The 21,714-nt window shown below is 38.1% G+C and overlaps 3 protein-coding genes and 1 pseudogene across 4 annotated transcripts; 3 read left to right on the top strand and 1 right to left on the bottom strand.

Annotated features, from left to right (window-relative positions):
* Nucleotides 1–2,724: 2,724 nt before the first annotated feature.
* LOC148719992 (uncharacterized) lies at nt 2,725–4,499 on the top strand. The gene is made up of 2 exons (XM_088737550.1): nt 2,725–3,440; nt 4,439–4,499. The coding sequence occupies exons 1-2, from the start codon at nt 2,725–2,727 to the stop codon at nt 4,497–4,499; spliced, it is 777 nt and encodes a 258-aa protein (XP_088593676.1).
* A 19-nt stretch (nt 4,500–4,518) lies between these two features.
* Nucleotides 4,519–13,437, top strand: LOC111341532 (uncharacterized). The gene is made up of 8 exons (XM_022948518.2): nt 4,519–4,661; nt 5,937–6,030; nt 7,143–7,282; nt 7,412–7,568; nt 8,552–8,700; nt 9,680–9,937; nt 10,467–11,333; nt 11,937–13,437. The coding sequence occupies exons 2-8, from the start codon at nt 5,967–5,969 to the stop codon at nt 12,204–12,206; spliced, it is 1,905 nt and encodes a 634-aa protein (XP_022804253.2). The 5' UTR covers nt 4,519–4,661; nt 5,937–5,966; the 3' UTR covers nt 12,207–13,437.
* Nucleotides 12,973–21,611, bottom strand: LOC148719990 (uncharacterized; annotated as a pseudogene). Its single transcript, XR_015993308.1, has 2 exons — nt 17,990–21,611; nt 12,973–17,345 (listed from the first exon to the last, which is right to left on the bottom strand). The product of XR_015993308.1 is annotated as an uncharacterized LOC148719990 (transcript).
* LOC148719991 (uncharacterized) lies at nt 13,781–18,408 on the top strand. The gene is made up of 6 exons (XM_088738981.1): nt 13,781–14,417; nt 14,920–15,560; nt 16,281–16,413; nt 16,634–16,773; nt 17,220–17,397; nt 17,530–18,408. The coding sequence occupies exons 1-6, from the start codon at nt 13,781–13,783 to the stop codon at nt 17,787–17,789; spliced, it is 1,989 nt and encodes a 662-aa protein (XP_088595107.1). The 3' UTR covers nt 17,790–18,408.
* Nucleotides 21,612–21,714: the final 103 nt, after the last annotated feature.

Below are 21,714 nucleotides of genomic sequence, written 5' to 3'. Positions count from 1 at the left end.
ATGAAACTATAAAATGTAGAGTAGATCTGAACGCTTTTAAGCGTAATCTTAAAACTTATCTTTTTAAGCATTATTTGAATGAATGATTATGTTTGATTATTATTTTACTTTTTACCTTGATTGTGAAGCGTCTTAGAGCTTTTGGATAGGGCGCTATATAAATCGTCATTTATTTATATATTTATAGATAATTTCTAATTAGTCTGCGAATCAGGTTATGATGATCCACACAGGAATACATAACTTAAGTTTTTTATGCTTTTTCCAAAGAGAAGTGACTAGTCTGCTTTTAAAATTTGGCTGGAAGAGAAGAGTGAAAGAGCGGATGGGTGAAAATAGTGGTTGTCCGAGAAAAGACCCTTTTATGCTAACCACTTTCTTAGTTTGTTTCCATTGACCCATAGCCTGGTGTACGCCAAGAAATGGCGCGTGGTAAACAAAGCTGAATTAAGGTGAAGTAGAGGTTATGGAGTCGACGTTACCAGATACGGGCTTAATACAGGGTTCGTACGCGTCTTGAAAAGCCTTGATAATCAGGAGGCCGATTTCAAGGCCTTGAAAGTACTTGAATTTCGTTTTGGGTCCTTGAAAGTCCTTGAATTTTTATTGAACAACATCGAAAAATATCTGCTTTTGTTTTGCACCATCAGTAAACCCAAAACATAGATGTTAACAGAAACATTTTTCTTGGTTTTGAGGTAAAATTGTCATTACAAAAAGTCCTCGAAATTTCTAAGTAGGGTCCTGGAAAGTCCTTGAAAATTCCTTGAATCTTTGGCCTGAAAAAGTGTACGAACCCTTTTAATATATTGACTCAACTTTTCAGCGCAATACAGTGGACACGGCACTAAACATCGTAGACGGCTGATCCACAATGTTTTAAAACGTAATTTATGATGGTTAAAAATTTTAGTCTAAAAAATTAAATATACAAATTCTGGTGCTTAAAAGACAAAAGATTGAATTAAAGAATAAGCATATTTGCAAACACATTCTTAATAAATCTATCGGAATTTCTTTCTGGGCGATAGACAGCTCTGTTTCTAAGATGACACTTTGTGTCTTTCTTCTTAGGAGTAATGTTGGGGGATCGGGATCAGCTGAGTGTACCTTAAAGAGCTTCCTATCTGCCTTTCCAAAAGCCTTCAAATTTCCATCCTCTCTGATATGTATTTCTTAACTCGCCTGTCTAAATCATTTTGAATGATCGTGAGAGCTGAGTTTAGGGCGCCATAAGCAGACACGGCCATTAGAAAATTCGCTAAAACGAGGGCGCTGATAGGCGGTCTACTTCACCTTGACTGAAACCTTCCTTCGGTAAAGATCTTACTACAAACAGACACTTATTTGCCTTTTATCAGCTTAGCACGAACATTTTCGCTGTATTTGCAATTCCCTTGAAACGTAACGTCTAAAATGGGCAGCCCCGTGCGTTCATTAACCAGCACAATGTCTTCACTAAAATCCTTCTTGTGAGAAATAAGTTCTGATATTTCGACGGATTACGTATCATACCATTATCCTTAAATCAATTTAAACACTGATTCTCCAAATCTGTGCGACAGTGGCCATTACTCCAGACAGGCAAAATGAGAATTGAATCGTATATTAATCAAGCGCTGTTGACGTTGCCCAAGAAAGGCGGACGTAACAATTGATAATGAATGAATTAATGTAGCTCTTCAAGCTTAACTGCCAAAGTTAATAATACGTATGATGCACGATCCTCGCAGTAGAGAGCGCTATTTATGCAATAGCGAAAATCAGACCTGGAAAAAAACCAGGCCTGTACGGGATTCAAACCACTGACCTCTGCGACACTAGTGCAGCGCTCTACCAATTGAGCTAACAATACGTAACTAATATAGCAGTTCAAGATATATGAATATACGCATCATACGTATCTAATACCGCAGTTCAAAATATATGAACTTCATATATTTATTGTATCTGATTTATCATCACGGGTTTATTACGAATCAACTCAACAGCCTGCTCCCAGTTGGCTTGTTAGCTCAATTGGTAGAGCGCTGCACTAGTATCGCAGAGGTCAGTGGTTCGAATTCCGTACAGGCCTGATTTTTTTCAGGTCTGATTTTCGCTATTGCATAAATAGCGCTCTCTACTGGGAGGATCGTGCATCATACGTATCTAATGCCGCAGTTCAAAATATATGAACTTCATATATTTATTGTATCTGATTTATCATCACGGGTTTATTACGAATCAACTTAACGGCCTGCTCCCAGTTGGCTTGTTAGCTCAATTGGTAGAGCGCTGCACTAGTATCGCAGAGGTCAGTGGTTTGAATCCCGTACAGGCCTGATTTTTTTCCAGGTCTGATTTTCGCTATTGCATAAATAGCGCTCTCTACTGCGAGGATCGTGTATCATACGTATCTAATATATGAACTTCATATATTTATTGTACCAAAGTTAATAATTAAAGCTGTCGAACGCTATGCTGAAGTCCTTGGCAAATAGTCGCTCTGCTTTACGCATATATAACCATAATTCTTTTGAAGGATTAATCCTAGCTAGTAACTAATGAAATAATTACGGATGGAAAGGCCTTAAAAAAGAAATGCAGACTTTTTTTGTTTTTTACGATAAAACCTTCACTCAGATACATCTACTCGCGCCTTGAAAGTTGGAACGAAGACATCAAGAAGACTAGAAATTAAAGGTTATTGGCGAAAACAGAAGGATGCTTCTGGAGGGCAAAATGGGGAGCAGAGAATGGTGGAAAAACGTAGACTTGATATCTCAACGCCGGCGGTCCACAAACGTTTCGCTGGATAGAGAGACCGCTCAAGATTTGAACGAGTATTTCGGTGACCTGTGTACGGATGGCGATTACGTTGAGCCCGCGTTACTTGAAATTGGTCCTGAGGTGAAAGTCCCGGAAATTAGTGAACGATATGTATGGAACTCACTGAGTACTCTAAAGAAGACTGCAACTGGTCCTGACCAAATTCCGTATTGGGTGTGGAAAGACCATGCGGAGATCCTCACTCCAATCATTACTAAGCTATGGAATTTGTCTCTCGCTACGCACCAATGGCCTAGATCGTGGAAAAGGGCAAGTATAAACCCACTGCCAAAAGTTGATGTTCCAGTGGCAAGAGGGGACTTCCGGGGGATCAACGTAACCCCTGTAATAGCAAGAGCCCTGGAAAAGGCAGTCTATAAGATTCACGCCCAAAGGCCGGTAGAAGAACAGCTGTTGAATAGTCAATTCGCGTATAGAGAAGGAGGGAGCTGCACAGATGCTCTGCTACTTATACAGAATAAGATCTGCAAGTTTCTTGATGATCCCAAGTGCAAGGCAGTGCGGATGTTCGCGATGGATTTCAGTAAGGCCTTTGACTCTGTGAGCCATCAACTCCTTGCTGAGAAACTTAAGAGTCTACCACTTAACCCGTATATCATAAACTGGTGGTTAGGTTTTTTGCGAGATAGAAAACAAAGAGTTATTTTCGGGAATCATGTCTGTAATTGGAAAACAGTTAACAAGGGCACAACCCAGGGTAGTGTTTCAGGACCTTATTTGTTCAATATATTTCTTAACGATCTGGAAATTAAATTAGGGAACGAGACACTTGTTTTCAAATACGCTGATGACTGTACGATTATTGCTCCGGTATATTATTATAAAGATCACTCTGTAGACTTAATAAATCAGTTTTTACAGTGGGCAAGCCAAAATAGAATGAATTCAAATTCTACTAAATGTAAAGAGCTTATTATGTATAAAAAAGGTCACACTGCCGAGGCCTACAAAAGTATTTTTGGCATACCTCAGACTAGTACAATAACCATTCTTGGTCTCACGTTTCAGCCGAACTGCAAATTCAGTACTCACCTAAAAGAAAAGTTAGGTAAAGCTAATAAAGGGTTATATGTTATCAGATGCCTCCGCAAGGAAGGATGTAGCCAAGCAGAAGTAGATGTTTTATTTAATTCCATTGTCCTACCTAATATCACTTATGCTCTATCTGTGCATGGGGCCTCTGAGTCAGAGCTAACTATAGCCCAGCAGTTTTTAGATCGTTGTTTTAAACGTAAATACATATCTAAGAAAGTAGTGATAGGTGACTTACTTAAAACGCAAGATCACAAAATTTGTCGCAAGGTTTCAACTATCCTGAGCCATCCTCTTAGAGCCTACTTCCCTGAGACCAAGATCACGAGGTATAATTTGAGAAATAAATCCCCTGTCATGCCCGCAAACCGTTTTAAGAATACATTTTTTAATAGAATTGTTTTTAAGTATAATGTAGCTTCGTGAAAGTGTACTTCCTGTATTAGATGTAACATAAGATATGTAATTTTATCTTTTGAACAATAAAGACACACTACACACTACTACTACAGAAACATCTGAAGTCATGTCATAGCAGATCAAATTTTGATTGCATTGGATTTTCGCGTAATAGGTGTCCCGTCCCACCCATTGTAATTGAGCCAATGTGCATTCCTCTACTATCCGACAAGTGATATCAGATTCTATCCTGGGGACGAGACTTTCTTGACCAATAAGACGTCGCATTACTTCCAGCATCTCGAGTTACGTTCTGAGAATAAGCTCTAAGGACAGTCTTATGATACGAGACGATAAAGTCAAGGTTGTGGAGCAAGAGATCTTTTATTCCCACAAAGGTTAGAAAATTTATTTTCCAAACGATACATTTTGATATCTCTATTGTTTGTCTTGACTACCGATTATTTTTTAGGCATAATCGTTTTCATAGTAATTCCGAACCATGTGTCTGAAATACATAGGGTTGCTAAGAACGTTTTTGACAGGCTTGAATTAAATCTCTGCTTTTGTTTGGAATGCTTTGAAACAGAAATAGTTAGCGATTGGGACGGCTTTATAATAAGCATCTATTATAGAAAAATTTAAGAAAAGTTCAGTTTAGCTAGCTTTCTGGGGTAGAAAGACATTTTACTGGAAGGACAGTACATCGATCGACAATTCGACGTGACATCATCGGTGGCGAAAGTTCATTGCTGTCCGGAAACATTCTTTTTGCGTTTATGTTTTGACTTCGAAGACATGAAATAGCTAAATAACACCTCCACTAGCTGAGTACAGCTATATCTATCGATCTATTAGTCGATTAAAGTAAAATCAACAAATTTTGCAATCGTAAATAAACAGTAATAGCTAGTGCAGAAGCACCGCAGGAAACACTGTGAAATTCCTTGCTTTGCTCATAGTTATTAACTATCCTTTGCTCCATAAAGAAAGGAACACCCTTCTAATGTCACTGCCATCGCAAGAACCGCTTTAGATTATGTTTTAAACTATGAAATAGAACTGCATTAGTTGATGGTTTAAGTATAACGAGTTTAAGAATGAGATCGGGTTCACAGTGTCGGTAACAATTTTAAGCATGTTGAAGCTTGTCGTCAGCTCCGACGCTGATTCAAATTTTTTTTGTCTTATTTTATTTGTAAATTGATATTAGTGTATAGCTTTATTCGAAAAGTTCCGTCGTATGTTAATAAATGGTTTGCTAAATAACGGTATTTTTGGAAAGTGTCCATTTAGCTGAACAGTCTCCCACGTTTAAAAGTCAAGATGGTCTAAAGGTCAAACTGTCTGTCATAGTTCACATGACAAATTGCGGATACTAAGGCAAGGATTATTCGCCTACTATTTTAACCTTCCACGTCTTTAGAATTTGAAGTTCTTGGTTAATTTCAGGCCCACTATGTTTTTACTGTAGTACTGAGGTTACCATATTTTTCTGTTCTACTTTAACTTCATAGCACTCATAAAGGTTACAAGAATGACTCAGAAACTAAATAGTTACAATATAGTTCCGAAGAGTCACAGGTTTATGATAATTTAACGTAAAACAACCTCATCAGACTTGTCAACTAGAACTATGAGAATGATATTTGTATTGTATAATGTTGCTTTAGGATTACAGCACTATTTATCAGCGACGAGGAATGAAGGGGGCTGTGATAATTTCAGTGGGCTTCCTTGTTCTTCAGTGTATATCACTATCTGCAGGTACTGATTCTATAGCTACTGCTGTACTAATGGTATCAGGTCATCAAAGTATATTAATATTATTCTGAAATGTATTACCTGTTTTACCCTTTGACCTGTAAGATTGATTAGCATCTAATTTCTCCTTAAAAGTTCACCTCTGAATTAAACAGTAAATTCACAAGAACATAGGAAATGATCACCAACCAACAAAGCCTTTGATTGTTAAACAAATTCTCCTTGTCAGCATCTTAGGGAATGTAAAGAGAACAGTATGGAGAATATCTATACTGATAGTAGGGTGGGAAGGGTTAAGTTGGATAATAGCTTGCTGAAGTCCATTTTTTCAGTTCTATATAAGGAAACACTCCTGAATATCCAAGAATGTTGCTTAAGTTTGAGAAAGTGAAAATTTGAAATGTGTGGGTCTGATGATAAACTATCAATAGGATAATGAAGAAAAAACCAGAAAAGATCTGTTTTTACAAAATTTCAATTCAATTTTAAACTCTTTGTGAAGTCATTTTCAAGGAGGTAGAGACTGTAAAGGCAATCAAGCATTGTTTTATACAAAAGCTGACTTTGTGAATGCTAATTTTTAAACAAAAGCTGACTTTGTGGATGCCAATATTTATACAAAAGCTGACTTTGTGGATGCCAATTTTTATACAAAAGCTGACTTTGTGGATGCCAATTTTTATACAAAAGCTGACTTTGTAGATGCCAATATTTATACAAAAGCTGACTTTGTGGATGCCAATTTTTGTGTCACCCTGAAAAAGAACATCTGATCACAGGATAATTTACTCTCTAGTACAAATCAATTGGCAATGTGTAAGTCTAGTTATAAGGAATAGGTTTTCAACATCTGACAGATATTTCTTCTGAATAAAGGCTGATAGTTTCTAAAGAAACTGTTTGGGGCTGCGTCGGTGGGGGTAACAAAATAATTTGAATATATCAACAAAGTTGAAAGGTAAATTGGCCACCGTTACGATTATAAAAGCTGATGTTTCAAGCGTTAGCCCTTCGTCAGAGCGAATAGGGGAATTGTGGGTTGTGTGTGCTTTTAAAGGCAGAAAAAGGAGCTACGTGATTGGTTATTAGATATTTCTTCCGTTTACATTAACCAGCTGCACCATGTGACCCAAGATGCACAGCAATACCAGGGCAGGGAACTTGTCAAAGCAGTGGACGCTGCCTTTGTTGGTGGGGATGGACTGGGCCTAATGGAGAATACGTATTATCTGGATTTCATAAAAATCGTGTACTGGTAAGGAATATGAATTTAAAAAGAACACTACATGACCTGTTACTTTGGAAAGAAGATCCTTATAGTAGAGCTCAAATTATATTTTACCCATCAAATCAAGGCAGATGGTATCATTTATTTTAATTTCAGGCTGACTATTGTACAAGGTCGTGTCTTTACACTCCCCGCCACAGGAATAAAGCTTGTGCAAAGATCCCTTCCCCCCCTCATCCTAAAAAAACTTCTACAGCAAATCCATCAACACAACCAACAACAGGGAAACCAAGCACAGGAAGCAGTACTAAAGGTAGGGGTCTTATATCTTGGCAATCAAAAGCAACTAAAGAATTGGCAGATGTACAATATGATATATTTATCAAAGGATCAGGCAACACACTTTGATGTTTTCAAAATAAAATAAGAACTGGGAAAAATTACTTAAGCTGTAATCTGAAAGCATTTAATATTTTAATGACAGACCTGTGTTCTAATTGAAAGTAAAGCTGTGTGCTGGTGAAAAAAATTGGCAACATGTTGTGCGAAGCATTGGACAAGTTTCATGGTGAATAAAAATGTATATTTAATTAAAAAAGGCATGGAATGGTATTCTGGAGAGAATCACATAATTGAATAAAATCTTGCGTTTTGATTGGTTCATGAAGTGAGGTATTAAGCATGGAATTACGAGTTGAAAACAAGGCTAAGTGATATTATCTCACCTCTCTTTTTCTTGCTCAGGATAAAAACAAACAATATTGCATTTTTTATTTTTATTCAATTTATGTGTGGTTCAGGGAAAATCCATCATCTTTCACTCAATTCCACATTAAATTGCACTTAAAAAAACGATATTGCCCTCATCACTTTATGATTCATGTGATATCAGTTTTCACATACAATTTAAAGTGGAATTCCCTCATCAGGTAATGAACTTTCCTATAATAGACTTGTTTTGTAAAGCATGACTGATTGTTCCGTAATTCAATCACTTTCCATGTGAATCACAACTTATAAACCGCATACTGCAAGTCTTCTTTAGGGAATGAAGTCAAATGGGTACATGTCACCTCGAGAATATTCTGCCCAGCCTCTAGCCAATTACAGTCAAGCAGAACAGTCCATAAGGTGACAGGTACTCAGTCAACAATTTTTGCCCACATAAGACTTGCAGTACGTAGGCAGTAAAACATCACAGCCCATGTGGAAAGTGACTTCACACAGAGACAAACCATTATACTTCATGTACAAATGAATATTGTGCCCACCATTGTCTTATCTTTGTCATCAAAGCTCCACCCACAGTGTCATGTGACCCCAAATGCACAGCCACACCAGGACAAGGAACTTGTCAAAGTGATGGAAAATGTCTGTGTTGGTGGGGATGGACTGGGCCTAATGCAGAATACATCTTATCCGGAACTCTTAAGAACAGAATTATGGTACTCTTGAATTAATATTCATGATGTGATTTTAGTTATGTTATGATGTGCAAAGAACACGTTTTTACTTTTTGTCTTAACCCTTAGCTCTTAGAAGTGATTAGCTTGTAACTTGTCCCTATAGTTTCCATACTTTATCTAGCAAATACATATAGAAAATGAGAATAATCAAACTTTCCAGGTAGTTGTTATCGTGCTCTAACACCAGATTCTCATAACTAGTTTACAAGGAAATCTGTAGCAGCCACCAGGAGAATTACCAGTCAGATCTTGGAAGTTAATGAATATAATAATAATAGTTAATAATTAATAATAATTTAATATTTATATTGCGCAAATTAAAATAATTAAGCTCTCCTTACAATTCCATTATGTTATATCATACAAACAGGTTGAGAGCAGACAAGAGTATCAATTAGAGGGTGTTATTATGATGTAAGACCAGATTCTCCTGCTCAATGTACAAAGAAATGTCTGGCAGTCAGTTGGAAGGGTTACTGATTAGATCTTGGGAGTTAATTGTTCAAAAGAGGTGCCTCAAAATTGTGCTCATGGAAAAGTTGGCCTGAATTCAGCTGTGGTTTTGAAGTGATGTGGGTTGCCCTTTGCCTTAATTATTGCACCTTTTTGTAGTTCAGTTGGAAAGCTGGTGTCTTAAAAATGCAAGCTTTTGGAATTTATTTCTTTGTTTTTCATTCCCCTCACAGCCCACTCAGGCATTTCCCAACATAACCACTAGCTATGCAGGTTTGTTATTATAAAACCTCGCATGAAAAAAAAAAATCACCAAGTTATTTCTCGTCAAATTCCAAAGGACTCTCTAATTAACACTTCAGTGGTGTTAAGTTCACTAAAAACTGATTTGCTGTTTTGTTACATTCTTTGTTTTGTTGGGTTGAATGATAGACTCACCGCCTCCAAATTCTAATAAAGTAAAAAGATCAATATATCACAGGAAAATTGCATCCTTTGTTTTCAGGCTGATTATTGTACAGAAGCATGTCATTACACTCATGACTATATGAATCCATCATGTGCCAGTATCCCTACCCCAAAGGTGTGCAGTTTACCTGGTAACACAACTGACCCACCCATCCCCTGTGATCCTCTGTGTGGCACAGGGACATACCACAGTGCTGGAAAGTGTCTTTCAAATGGCCGTTGCCTCTGCTGGTGGGGTTGGACTGGTTCCAATGCCTGCTACATTGATGGAGGATCTTATAACAACAGGATCATAGTGAGTATTGTAGTTATGACTTGTGGACAAAAGGAGCACATTTACATCTTGCGGTAAAAGTCAGGGGGGCTATTTAAAATTGTCTTGGTACATATTGAATTTATCTGTTACATATTAAGGTTGTTATAAGAGCCACAAGCTGGTTTCAACTGTTAATTTCATAAAGTGGCCAAGAAGACAAATTGCTCCTCAACATCCCTTCTATTCTTGTCAAAGACTCTTAGGAAAACAAGTGCTGATCGAAGCACTTGCTTAAGTGCAAATAAACATCAAAGGATGGCTTTCTTTATTGTTTATCTGCCAGGTTTGTAAATGGGTTTGCCTTCCCATACCCTTTCTCTTTCCTTTTACAATAGCCTGTCCTCTCTATCTACACTTCCTATTCATTTACCTCTTGTCTGATTTGGGCTTGCACCTATGGTGCTCAGCAATGTATCTACAAGAGAGCATCCACCTAGGAAAGAGATTCAACACCAGCATACCTAGACAAATGATGCATGTTAATATTAACTTTTTTGTACTGTCATAGGCTGACAGATGTACCAAAGCTTGTCACTACACTCATGACCACAGAAATATTAATTGTACTAAGTACAATTCAACGAATCCATCAACACAACCTCCAGTTACAAGAAAACCAAGCACAGGATGCATAACCACAGGAGTACCAACCTCTGGAGCTTATCCTCAGTCATCAACAAGAAAACTGACAACTGCAATCTCAACTACAGCTTCATCAAAAACTCATCCAACAACACCGAAAGAAACCAGCACCATTCCAACAACAGCTCAGAGAACAACAAAAGCCCCAACTACTAAAGAAAGGACAACTTCTCATCGCTCTACAACAGCAAAAGCAACCACCACTCAAAAAACAGTGACCACTACAGCAGAGACAACAACAACTGGTACGCCAACTACAAAACAAAAGACTACAACTCCTCCATCCACTACAGCTAAGGACACTACCACCCAAGCTTCTGTGTCGACTACGGCAAAGACAACAACTTTTGCACCAAGTACCAAACAGAAGACTACAACACAAAAGGCAAAAACAACTACAGCTAAACAAACAACTACCCAAACACCAACAACAATGGCAAAGACAACAACTTCTGCACCAACCACCAAACAGAAGACAACAACACAGAGGGCACAAACCACTACAGCTAAACAAACTACTACCCAAACAGCAACAACTACAGCAAGCACCACCATGCAGACAACAAAACAGAAGACTACAACTGCAGCAGCAACAACCACACAAGCTCCTACAACAACTGAAGAACCGACAGAACCAACCGAGCCAACAGAACCTACAGAGCCGACAGAGCCGACAGAACCGGCTGGAGTGCAGGTTAGAGGATGGGCTCCTGATGAGGACTTTGAAAGTCAGGTAGGTCTGACTGAATCCACTTCATTTTCCTTTGGAGAAAGTTCTTAAACTGAGGGTTGAAAGTAATCTGAACTTGTTTTGCTTTAACAATTTTTAACCCTCATGAGTGACCAAGACAGAATTTCTCCTAACCTTACAATATCAATACAATGTCAAGTAGACAAGTGATAAGAAAAAAATATATATTAATTAGGCAATTACTAGTTGATCCAATACCAAATTCTCCAAACTAACATCATCAGAATTGCATGGCAGATTGCAAGGAGAATGCCTGATATTGTATTGATATTGTAAGGAGATTCTCAGTCTTGGTCACTCATGGTAATAGTCCATTTTACAGTTGTGTGCTTGGTTGCCAAGCCTTTGAATGGGAGTGAGGCTAGGGGTGACCTTGTTATGATACAAACCTTGCTACCTTTCAAATGTAAATCACTTTGTTATCATGCTAACTAGATACAGGTCTCTATCACAACAAGGTCACCTTCAGCCTCACTCTGTATGAAAGGCTTGGCAACTAAGTACACAACTGTTAAATGGCCTGTTAAAGGTTAACAATGGCATGATAGTGTGGTTACAATCATTTATTCTTAAATTCTGTTACAGAATGATGATGCCAAAAATGTTGATGACATTGGTAAGGCTGACGCTGTTAAAGAGAAAGATGACAGTGATGGCAAGAAATCCAGTCATGCTGGTGTAGTTGGTGCCGTGGTAGTCCTGCTTTTTTCTTTAGTGGTGTTTGGTGCAGCCGTGTGGTGGTCTTATGGCCAAGGAAATCAGTGTCCAGGCATTTGGCGCGGTTATGAACAAGTGGCAGACCATGATAATACCTACCTGATGAATGACTTTTCAACTTCAACAACAATTCCATGACCATCATCATTTTAATGCTAAAAGCTCTTTTCTGGGACTTAGTCATAAAGTCAATGATTTTGTTGGAATGACACCAGCTTACTGATTTGTACTTTATTGCCACACCTTTGAGTAAGTGACTATTGTGATGCAACCTTTGTGCATCTTATCTGTGAATCACTGTTTCATTAAGAGGTGACTGCTTTCCTAACCTTTCGACAATTCAAAGGGCTTACAATTTTACTTATTAACCTCTTACACCCTAACTTCAGAGGATATATTTTCCATACTTTTCTTCATACATTCCCGAAGGTGCTGACAAGGAGAATTTGTTTAACAATCAAGCGTTAAGTTGGTGATCATCTTCTTTATTCTCCTGACCTCAATGTGTGATTCAGGGGGGACATAGTATGGAGAAATTAGATGCCTGTCACTCTTCCTGGCATAAGGGTTAATTGCAAAATGGTCTGCTCTGTGTTAATTTAATATCTTATTAACCAAGCGCGAGGGCCGTACTGGGAGAATATCGGCCCGAGGTCTTGACTGTACAGACCTCGCTGCGCTCGGTCCGTACAAAAAAGACTGAGGGCCGATATTCTTCCAGTACAGTCCCGAGCAAGCTTGGTTGATAAGAGATTTATTACATGACTGAAGTTCAAAGGGACACAAGTGTGGTATCATTCGGGACCATTCGGGACAGTGCCCAGTCCAATACTGAGAGAAAATTGACTGGCAATAGGGCATTTTGATTGGTTGATTTTAGTTATTGGCCCTCTGACTTCCCAAGTCGTGTAATAAAGTTTTTTATTGACAATAATTACACAGCATTAGTGAGCTCTGCCATCACCCAGGAGCTACTGCTGGGATAAAACATAAATGACACTAGCATTAATTTTATTATCGTTTTTTAGTGACTCTACAGGAAACCCAAGCTTAAACTTTGGGGTTGTTTCAAGTACAAATTACCAACACATCTTCAGAGCACATGCATGAGTGCAAGTTTTTCACACGCAGGCCTTAAAACTGGCTACAGTTAAAGTTTGATTTTAAATCATTTTTGAAAGAGAGACAGATAATATTTTAGAGTCTGAAATAATTTTACTATTGCTATGTGGTCCAAAAGCTACTGTGAGTCAGAAAGATAGATGTAGCTACAGTTTCTCAGTCACAACTGCATAAGTATATTACAAATTAACTCTTGAAGCATTTTTGAATAAAATTTTCTAAATGAATAAAAAAAAATTCTATTTCATATGGCAAGCCGATTGTAGCAATATTCAATAAAGGAATATTTCAATTCAAAGAGCCTATTTTAGTTCAATTCAACGAATAAATTTTGGTTCAATACGGTATTTTTTGGTTCAGCATCCGATTTTGCATTCAATGCGATTGCTTCTTCAATTCAACAGCACATTTTGCGTTCAACATTTTCCATTTCGTTCAAAGCGATTTATTTTCGTTCAAAGATTCATTGCACAGCGGTTGACCGAAAACTCGTCCCCAGTCTTCATTCTCACTGGCCTTTTACAGCCCGTCATTTTCGCGCCATTTTGAAAAACAACGAGCAGTTGTCAGGTCAGATATTCTTGCTATAAATGGATCGCTCATCTCTTACGAAGTTGTCGTCTTGCCTCGGAGAAGCTTCAGAGCTTGTGAAAAAGATTTTAGACGACGAGAATGCTAGCTCTGAGACATCAAGGCCTGAAACTTCAAGTTCTGGTGGAAATAGATTGTTTTCAGCGTTGCAAAGAGCGAGGTCAATGCTAAACTCGTCACAATCAAGTACATCTGGTCTTGGCAAGCGGTTGAATAAGCGTGAACGATTACGAGCTACCAGTACAGCCAATGACCAAGGGCAGAGGAAAAAGGCTAAGAAGGAAGACATGAAAGCGTTCGAGTTTGTGTTGCTGTCGTTAGGTGAAGAGGACGAAGATGAGTGGACGATATCCGACGACAAGATCATGCTTCGCGGGCTTATTCAACTCTCCCCTGAATCTTCTGAGGCGGATATTCGAAGGAAATTAGGCGAAGTAACGAGGGTTAAATTCCCTACTGTTACAGACTCTGACTTCGTTTTTCTAAGAGCCATTAGAAGAAAGCTGTCGATTCCAGTGACCTGCGATTCATTTGCATACAAGCAGCTGAAAGTTGTGGCTGGCCAAGGTTCCATTTATGTCAAGCTCAAACCAGGCTTTGAATGCCTGTTAGAAAACAACGACAGCAGTTATGATGGTAAGCCATATTGTCGTCGAATAAGTTTGAGAATGAAAAATCAGCAGAAAATACATGTATGCTGTTTTGTAATGAGGGGGTGGTATTATTTATGATTTAGTAATATTAATTCCTTCTGTTCCCCTAAAATCTTTTACCCGAATTTGGTACAATCTTATCTGTTTTGTCCTATATTATGAAAGTGTACTAACTCAAATTATATGTCATAAAAACTAGAGATTACTGAATAATGCAGTTTATTTTTTTTTTATTTGAAAAAGTAGAAAACAGTGATTTATTTACATGTAAGGTAGTGCCTTTCATATTCATGATATTTCACAATCATTGGATTGGTTGGTGAAAGTGATGCCAGCAATCAGCAGCCTTTATTGCAACTCCATGCAGTCTCCACTCTGTCCTGTTACATATTTTCTTGTGAATTAATATAAAGTAACCCCTAACCTGTTAACATGCATTACTAAAATATACATATAATTTCAATGTGTAATTTCAATCCCTTTAGAATTGTTAACTTCATATATGGGCAAGAATGAACAAGTGAATTACAGCCAGTCCATCCGAGTATCAAACAGCCAATCCACCTCCCAAGTTGATAATAGCCAATCTGCCTGCCAAGTTGACAATAGCCAATCCACCCGAGTAGACAACAGCCAATCCACCGCCCGACTTGGCAATAGCCAATCCACTCAAGTATACAACAGCCAATCCACCTCCCAACTTGACAATGGCCAATCCACCCGAGTAAACAACAGCCAATCCACCTCCCAAGTTGACAAAAGCCAATCCACCGTAGTAGACAACAGCCAATTCACCTCACAAGTTGAAAACAGCCAATCCACCCAAGTTGACAACAACCAACCCACCTCCCAAGTTTGTCCGGAAATGGACAAACTTGCTGAAGAAGCTGTGGCCTACTGTCAAGAAAATAACATATCTAATCCAAGTGAGATCTTAAGAGTAATCCAAAACAAGTTTGTCAAAGGACGAAATCTGGAAGTGCAAAGAGTCGAAGAAGTGTCAGAAGGAATGACTCAATACATCTTAGTTAACAGGAAGAGTATTCTCGAAACGGCATTTGAAGAACTAAAAGAGGTTGCTTTATCAGATTTACAAAAAACTCTACAAGTGGATTTTTATGGGGAGGTATGTAAATACCACATTCAGTTATTCCGATATATGGTTTTAGACATCGTATATAAGTCAGTAAAAGCCTGCATAAAAGAACCACTAGTTTTCAAAGTCAGGCTAAAGTGGTGAGAAAGTGGGCAGAGCTGGTTCTTAACTGGTTCTTAAAGACTTATTTGCAAACCAAATGTATTGTCCTTATATATCTGTTATGGTGTTGTTATTACAATGTTTTTTTTTTCATCAGTGATCTATTCATTGGTAAGTTATTACAATGTTCAGTAAGTATCACTGTAGAAGATAGATTGAGTACAAAATTATAATCCTAAATTAGACATTTTTCTTGCATCAGTAAATTTGGTACTCAGACTCAACTCATGATGTAAGTTTTTACAATGACCCAATAAAGCTTATAAGTAAAACCTGTCATATGAGAACCAGTCTACATGTAATTTCTCAGTGGGTGCTTAAATGGTAAATTGTAGCCTGGTGGTTCTTAAGCCACTGGTTATTTTTGCACATTTTTAGTTTATACTATTTTTAAATTACATTATGTCCAGCATTGAAAGTGTGTTATTTTGGTGAAACACAATTATATCAACATAGCATAAAATGATTGACAATTTTTCCAATCTCATTTACAGACCAAACGTGGCACTGTAGCCCATATACAGTGTTGATGCAAACCCTCTCTTGATAGGCATAAATACAATCACTTTTTTACTGTCTATATTTTAGGAAGCTGAGGATTTAGGCGGCCCAAGAAAAGAATTTTTCAGACTGGTTCTTTCCGAAATACATGCCAAATATTTTGAGAAAGGACTGAAAGATCATCTGGCGGAAGATTACCAGATAGTTGGTAAAATACTTGGTAAGAATATAATAATCTTCAAGTCAAGTCAAGTTTTATTGTTATATATGCTTGGCTTTTGTGAAAAAAGATCACCAGCTAGTTTCCAGGTATAACACAGAAAATAAGAAAAATAAAAAACTAAAATTGAGAAAAAAATACCTTCAACAAGTAACTGTTTTCATGTTTCCATGTTTTCATTCCATGAATGCTTATATAAATCTGCCTTTTCTAATAACAGGACTAAGTATCCTCCAAAATGGAAAATTGCCTCGTTTTTTGGAAGAGGAGATCCTGGAAGAAATATTTTCCACTTCATCAAAGCCAAATTCAGCCATCCAACACTTGCAAAATGGTCTCAAATGTCTTGGAATACACCAGGTGGGTGTTGATATACTGTTTTGAGTGTTTGCTGTTGAAAAATACAACTCATTTCCCAGGAACAATAAGCTGGCTCCAAATCTCAAAATACAGGCCAGTCCCTAAAAGAGTCCATTCCCAGGCCTGCAGCCATCCTGGCTTGTTCTTGATACATGCATATGCTACAAACTTCTTTATGAAATTAATTTGAATGACTGTAACTCATTCAAAACTTCCCTAGCTAAACCAAACTTCAATCTTGATGTGTTGTATTTGAAACTATACATTTAGTCCTTTTTGGTAAAAAGCAGTAGATATTTATTCCCTTACAGAATCTGACCTTAAGATAGCGTAAGCTCATTTTTGAAGTGAGGTACATGTAGGACTCTCGATTATTTTAAATCTCCGTTTCTAAAGACACCATGAAGTAATACATGTGTTAAATGAGGTTATTCACATTTTCACAGATTGGATGTCAGTTACCAATGTTCTTGCACTTGTTGAGACGAAACCCAGACCACATGTTAACAGTGAAGCAGCTGGTACATTTGCTTAAGCCTGAATTTAGTCCTGAAGGGTCAAACAGTCGTTCCCTAGAGAACAAAGTGTATGCAGCATTTGTAAAATACATGAGGGAAGTAGCAAGTAAGTATATTAAACCCAACATTCATGACAACATCAATACAGAGAAAGTGTGTGATTCTTTTTACCCCACTAAAGTTTGTCTGTGAACAATGTCTATTGCAAAAATAAATGTATGCTGCAATTTCTTTTCAGGCGGAAGAAGACATGGATTGTCATTATCAAGCATCTTAACATTTGTGACTGGCACAGATGAGGAACCTGTTCTTGGTTTCCACATTCATCCTAGCATTCAATTCCATGAGGTGCAAGATTCTTTTTTGCCCTCTGCAAACACCTGTATTGGCTGTCTCAGGTTGCCAAGGCCAGCACTGAATGTACAGCTACCTGCCACTGAAGTGCTTTTCTCTTTATATGATATGGCATTTCTTAACACATTTTTTGGCACTAAGTAAATAGCAGATTTTATGTCTGGATCATAGTTATTATTTCTGTTTGGTTTTGGTTGTTGGCAACAGCAAATGTTCTGCACAATAATTAATACAAATATTAAAAAATGCCAATTTTAAAAATAGTACTATAGATGTCAAGAGCATAGAACAAGGTATTGTGATATTCATTACAAAGGACTATTAATATATTATATATATCTGACCATATTCGCAAGAATATGCCTGCAGGTTGTCGTCACGGCTGGCTCAGGTGAATGGCCCAGTCCATGGACTATCTGCTGGTGGCTTGCAGGGGGGGCAGGGGAGGGTGTCTCATACGGACACCTCCTCTTATTTAGACTTGGCCATTTGAGTGACAAATAATGAGTTTCTTGAGTTGTTTTAGCTTGCTTGAATGTTCTTTGTTGACATGGCCCCCGGCTAGAGACACCCCTGTCACGTGCTTGCGTGGGGGGGATTCTCCTAGCCACAGGGTGGTCAGAACACTCCTGGCCACTGGGACTGTCCTAGAGTCAACTGCGGACATGCTCTGCGAATACAGTCAGATATACATTGAAGATAATAGGTTTATCACTGAAGAAATTGTTACAGTTTAAGAATTTCAATATACAATGTACATGTACATATTATTTCATGGAGAAACTCAAACTCGGAAAAAAATCACTTTGGAGGTGGAGTGGTCACATTTAGATATGCCTCAATGTGACACTGTGATGTTGTTAGTGAATTCATACATGAAAGGAGCTCAGTCACAGTATTTTGAGTTATGTTGGCCATTAGCAAAATTACCGTTTAACTCAAGGAAACCTGAAAAATAAGACTTCACAAACTTAAGATAGAAAAACACCACCAAGACAATAATATACCACAAAGGAACAAGGATGGTTAAATATAGAAGACTAACACGGATTGCAAACTTTTCAAACTGTTTAGCCGTGACTGTGCTCCTTTAATGTGACAGCATGCTGTTAGTGAGTTCACATGTGCCAGTCAGAACTTGGCTGTGTTGCCATGTAAGACCCACAGACTGGCCCTTGCTCACTATTGAGTCTCCGGTAGTGGTTAGAGCATCCGACTAGATCATGGAGGGTCGGGTTCAAATCCCATCTGGGAGTCAGATTTTTCCCGAGTTTGTGTTTCTCCATGTATTTAAATTCGATATTTGTTCTTTTAATATACACTTTATTTCATCATGTTGTGAAGAACTTTATATAATGACGTCTATGATATTCAAAAAAGTGCTTCTTGCTTTTTATTTTACTCCCTTTCATAAAGTGCTTGCATTAAGCCAATGAAACAAACAGCACTATTTTACTAAGTATTGATAATTAGAAGAAAACAAAAGATTTATTAGGAACTAAAACTATTTAGTACTACATTATGCTCATTGGTTGAGTGGGAGCACTTTGAAAAATTCAAAAAAATAGACTTTTATTGGTGTTTTTATTCTGTGGTACATGTGATTAATAAAGATGGCTTAAATACATGGTAATATTGTCAATTATGCATCTACTGTTGTCTCAGTTACTGTACAAAAAATATGTGGTCAAGAACTGCATTACTGCAAAAGTAAAGACAATTGGATCAATGACTGCAAGACTATAGAAGTACTAGTTTAGGTGGGTATAGTGCTCGCTCTGATTTTAATTTGTTTTGTTTCATCAGCATTTACTCCTACATTAAGCCTAGCTTTTGAGCAACTTGCCCTTCATCAGGGCAAATGGCCAAATTCTACGTTGGAAGGATAAGAATAACAGAATACTAAGGAGGGCACAAAGGAATGAAGTCAAGCATGTGACATAAGATAGACATAAACATAAGACATCCACATAACGCTTAGCATAGGCAAAGTCAATAGGGAAAGTAATCTTGAGGGAACGATGATGATGATTATTATTGTTATCATTAGCAACAAAGAAAAACACCATCCTTTTGTCCCATGAAGTCTCACAGGATACATTTTTCTTTGCTTTCATTCACTTATGCTTGCATCATAGTGAACGCCAGGCTTAATAACACTACAGTCACTCCAGAGTAGTGTGTGTCATATTAAAAAATGGCTTCACAATTGGAATACGCAATTTTTGTCAAGATTTTGTGCTATCATTGACATGAATAATAACACCATTATCATGCCCAATTTTTCTGGTTTTATCCTACTCTGGCCCTGTACATCCCATTTTAGTTAAAAATCTGATAATATGCTGTGCAATCTCACAGGAAAACAGTTTATTACATGTGTAGAACTTGGTTTACCAGGTCCAAGGCATCAATGTAAATGTCTATACCCATGTCTGTAGAGGGTTTCAATGGATCTATTTCCTGTTGAAGAATCTGCAAAACCTCATCCTGTTTGTGTATCTTGATTGGAGATATTGTGACATTATTATCACTGTCATCAAATGGGGAAGGTCCCTGTGGGTAATGGCCATAGAATACCAGGTCATCTGGGTCTTCATCAAGGCCACCATGTGATAGCGGATTATCATCATGAAGCATTCCATTCATCCACATTTGATATGGAGACCAACTGTTAGAAGTTCTGATACCATGATGATTGAAGGTTTCCTGGTACTCATGAAGTGCTTTATTAAGTCTTGGAAGAAATACAAAATGCAGTGCAAACATGTTCGTAGGATCTTCAATGTTTAAATTCCCAGAATCCTCTAAAGCATAGAACAGATAATAAAAATAGTGCATAACGCAACGAAACACATCCCTCCACAGCCGTTCTATTCTTTGGTTGTGGGTGGAAGGCCCAGCAATGAAGCTGCCCCTACCTGCCCCTCTTGCATCTACTATGGCATCGCAAACCAAAACGTTTTCGACCCCCCTGTCAACACGAATGCGGGAAGGCCACAGTCCATCTTTCTCAACAGCATCTAAAAAAAGGGATAGTACAGTTTCTGATAGGTTGTTTGGACTGCAATGAAGAAACATTATTCGTCTAGAAAAGCCATCTATGCAGCCATGAACAACTAGCCCCCAGCGAATGAGAGAGTGGTGCCCATCAAGGTGCCATAAGGAATTAGGCCAAGGCACGAGGTAAGTCCTTCGTGTTACAACTGCACCCCAGCGCAATGCTGCATTTTCAGGATCTAGCCTTGCCATACTCTCACGTACTCTACTCCTTTGTACTCTCAAACCTTTTGACCTCAAGTACCCAGTAATGTATGACTGCCCTGTTGTTTTGCCATGTTGATTCATGTATTCTGATACTATGTTATCTAACTCTCCATCAGACATCAAGCTGAAATCACTCATAGATTTTAGACCATACTCTTGAACTCTCCTGTAGATAGTCCATCACGACACCCCCAATATATCCGCTATTTTCTGCCACGAAAAACCGAAACCTCTAAGGTCCTCTAGCATTTCTTGTGGAATTTTAAATGATGGACGTCCAGCTCTTCCTGTGTACATAGAGGCAACTAACACTTGAGCAACAGAAGTTGGCCTGTTGTTTAGATCTAAATTTCTCTCCTGCAAGCATTGGAAAACATCATAAAAAGCACTTGCAAGGGAGCTCCATGTATCCTGGAAGTCATTATCATTTTCAGCCAAGGTTCGAAGCAAGCTAATCGTTTGATCGACAACCGTCTGCGTTTGCAAGCTATCTGAGGAGCAGTTTTCATGTAAAGACTGTTCTGCTTTGTCCAGAACTGTGTGAAGAAATGTTGATAGGTCCTCGTCAGCATTAAAATCTGATTGTAAAGACATTATTATGAATCATGAAGGCAAGACAAGTGCTCGTTGTTTTTCAAAATGGCGGGCTATAAAGGCCAGTGAGAATTCTATGAAGACTGGGGACGAATTTGTTTCGGTCAACCGCTGTGCAATGAATCTTTGAACGAAAATAAATCGCTTTGAACGAAATGGAAAATGTTGAACGCAAAATGTGCTGTTGAATTGAAGAAGCAATCGCATT

Source organism: Stylophora pistillata, chromosome 11, assembly GCF_964205215.1.
Source record: "Stylophora pistillata chromosome 11, jaStyPist1.2, whole genome shotgun sequence".
Taxonomy (NCBI): Eukaryota; Metazoa; Cnidaria; class Anthozoa; order Scleractinia; family Pocilloporidae; genus Stylophora; species Stylophora pistillata.
Note: the sequence above shows the minus strand (reverse complement) of the source record. Positions and strands in the feature narration are given on the sequence as shown.

Coding starts and splice junctions, on each gene's coding strand:
- LOC148719991 (XM_088738981.1), top strand. CDS start 13,781: ATGGATCGCTCATCTCTTACGAAGTTGTCGTCTTGCCTCGGAGAAGCT. Junction 14,418..14,919: donor CAACGACAGCAGTTATGATG/GTAAGCCATATT, acceptor CAATCCCTTTAG/AATTGTTAACTTCATATATG. Junction 16,774..17,219: donor AATGTCTTGGAATACACCAG/GTGGGTGTTGAT, acceptor ACATTTTCACAG/ATTGGATGTCAGTTACCAAT.
- LOC148719992 (XM_088737550.1), top strand. CDS start 2,725: ATGGGGAGCAGAGAATGGTGGAAAAACGTAGACTTGATATCTCAACGC. Junction 3,441..4,438: donor CCGTATATCATAAACTGGTG/GTTAGGTTTTTT, acceptor TTCGCGTAATAG/GTGTCCCGTCCCACCCATTG.
- LOC111341532 (XM_022948518.2), top strand. CDS start 5,967: ATGAAGGGGGCTGTGATAATTTCAGTGGGCTTCCTTGTTCTTCAGTGT. Junction 7,283..7,411: donor TTCATAAAAATCGTGTACTG/GTAAGGAATATG, acceptor TTTTAATTTCAG/GCTGACTATTGTACAAGGTC. Junction 8,701..9,679: donor CTCTTAAGAACAGAATTATG/GTACTCTTGAAT, acceptor CTTTGTTTTCAG/GCTGATTATTGTACAGAAGC.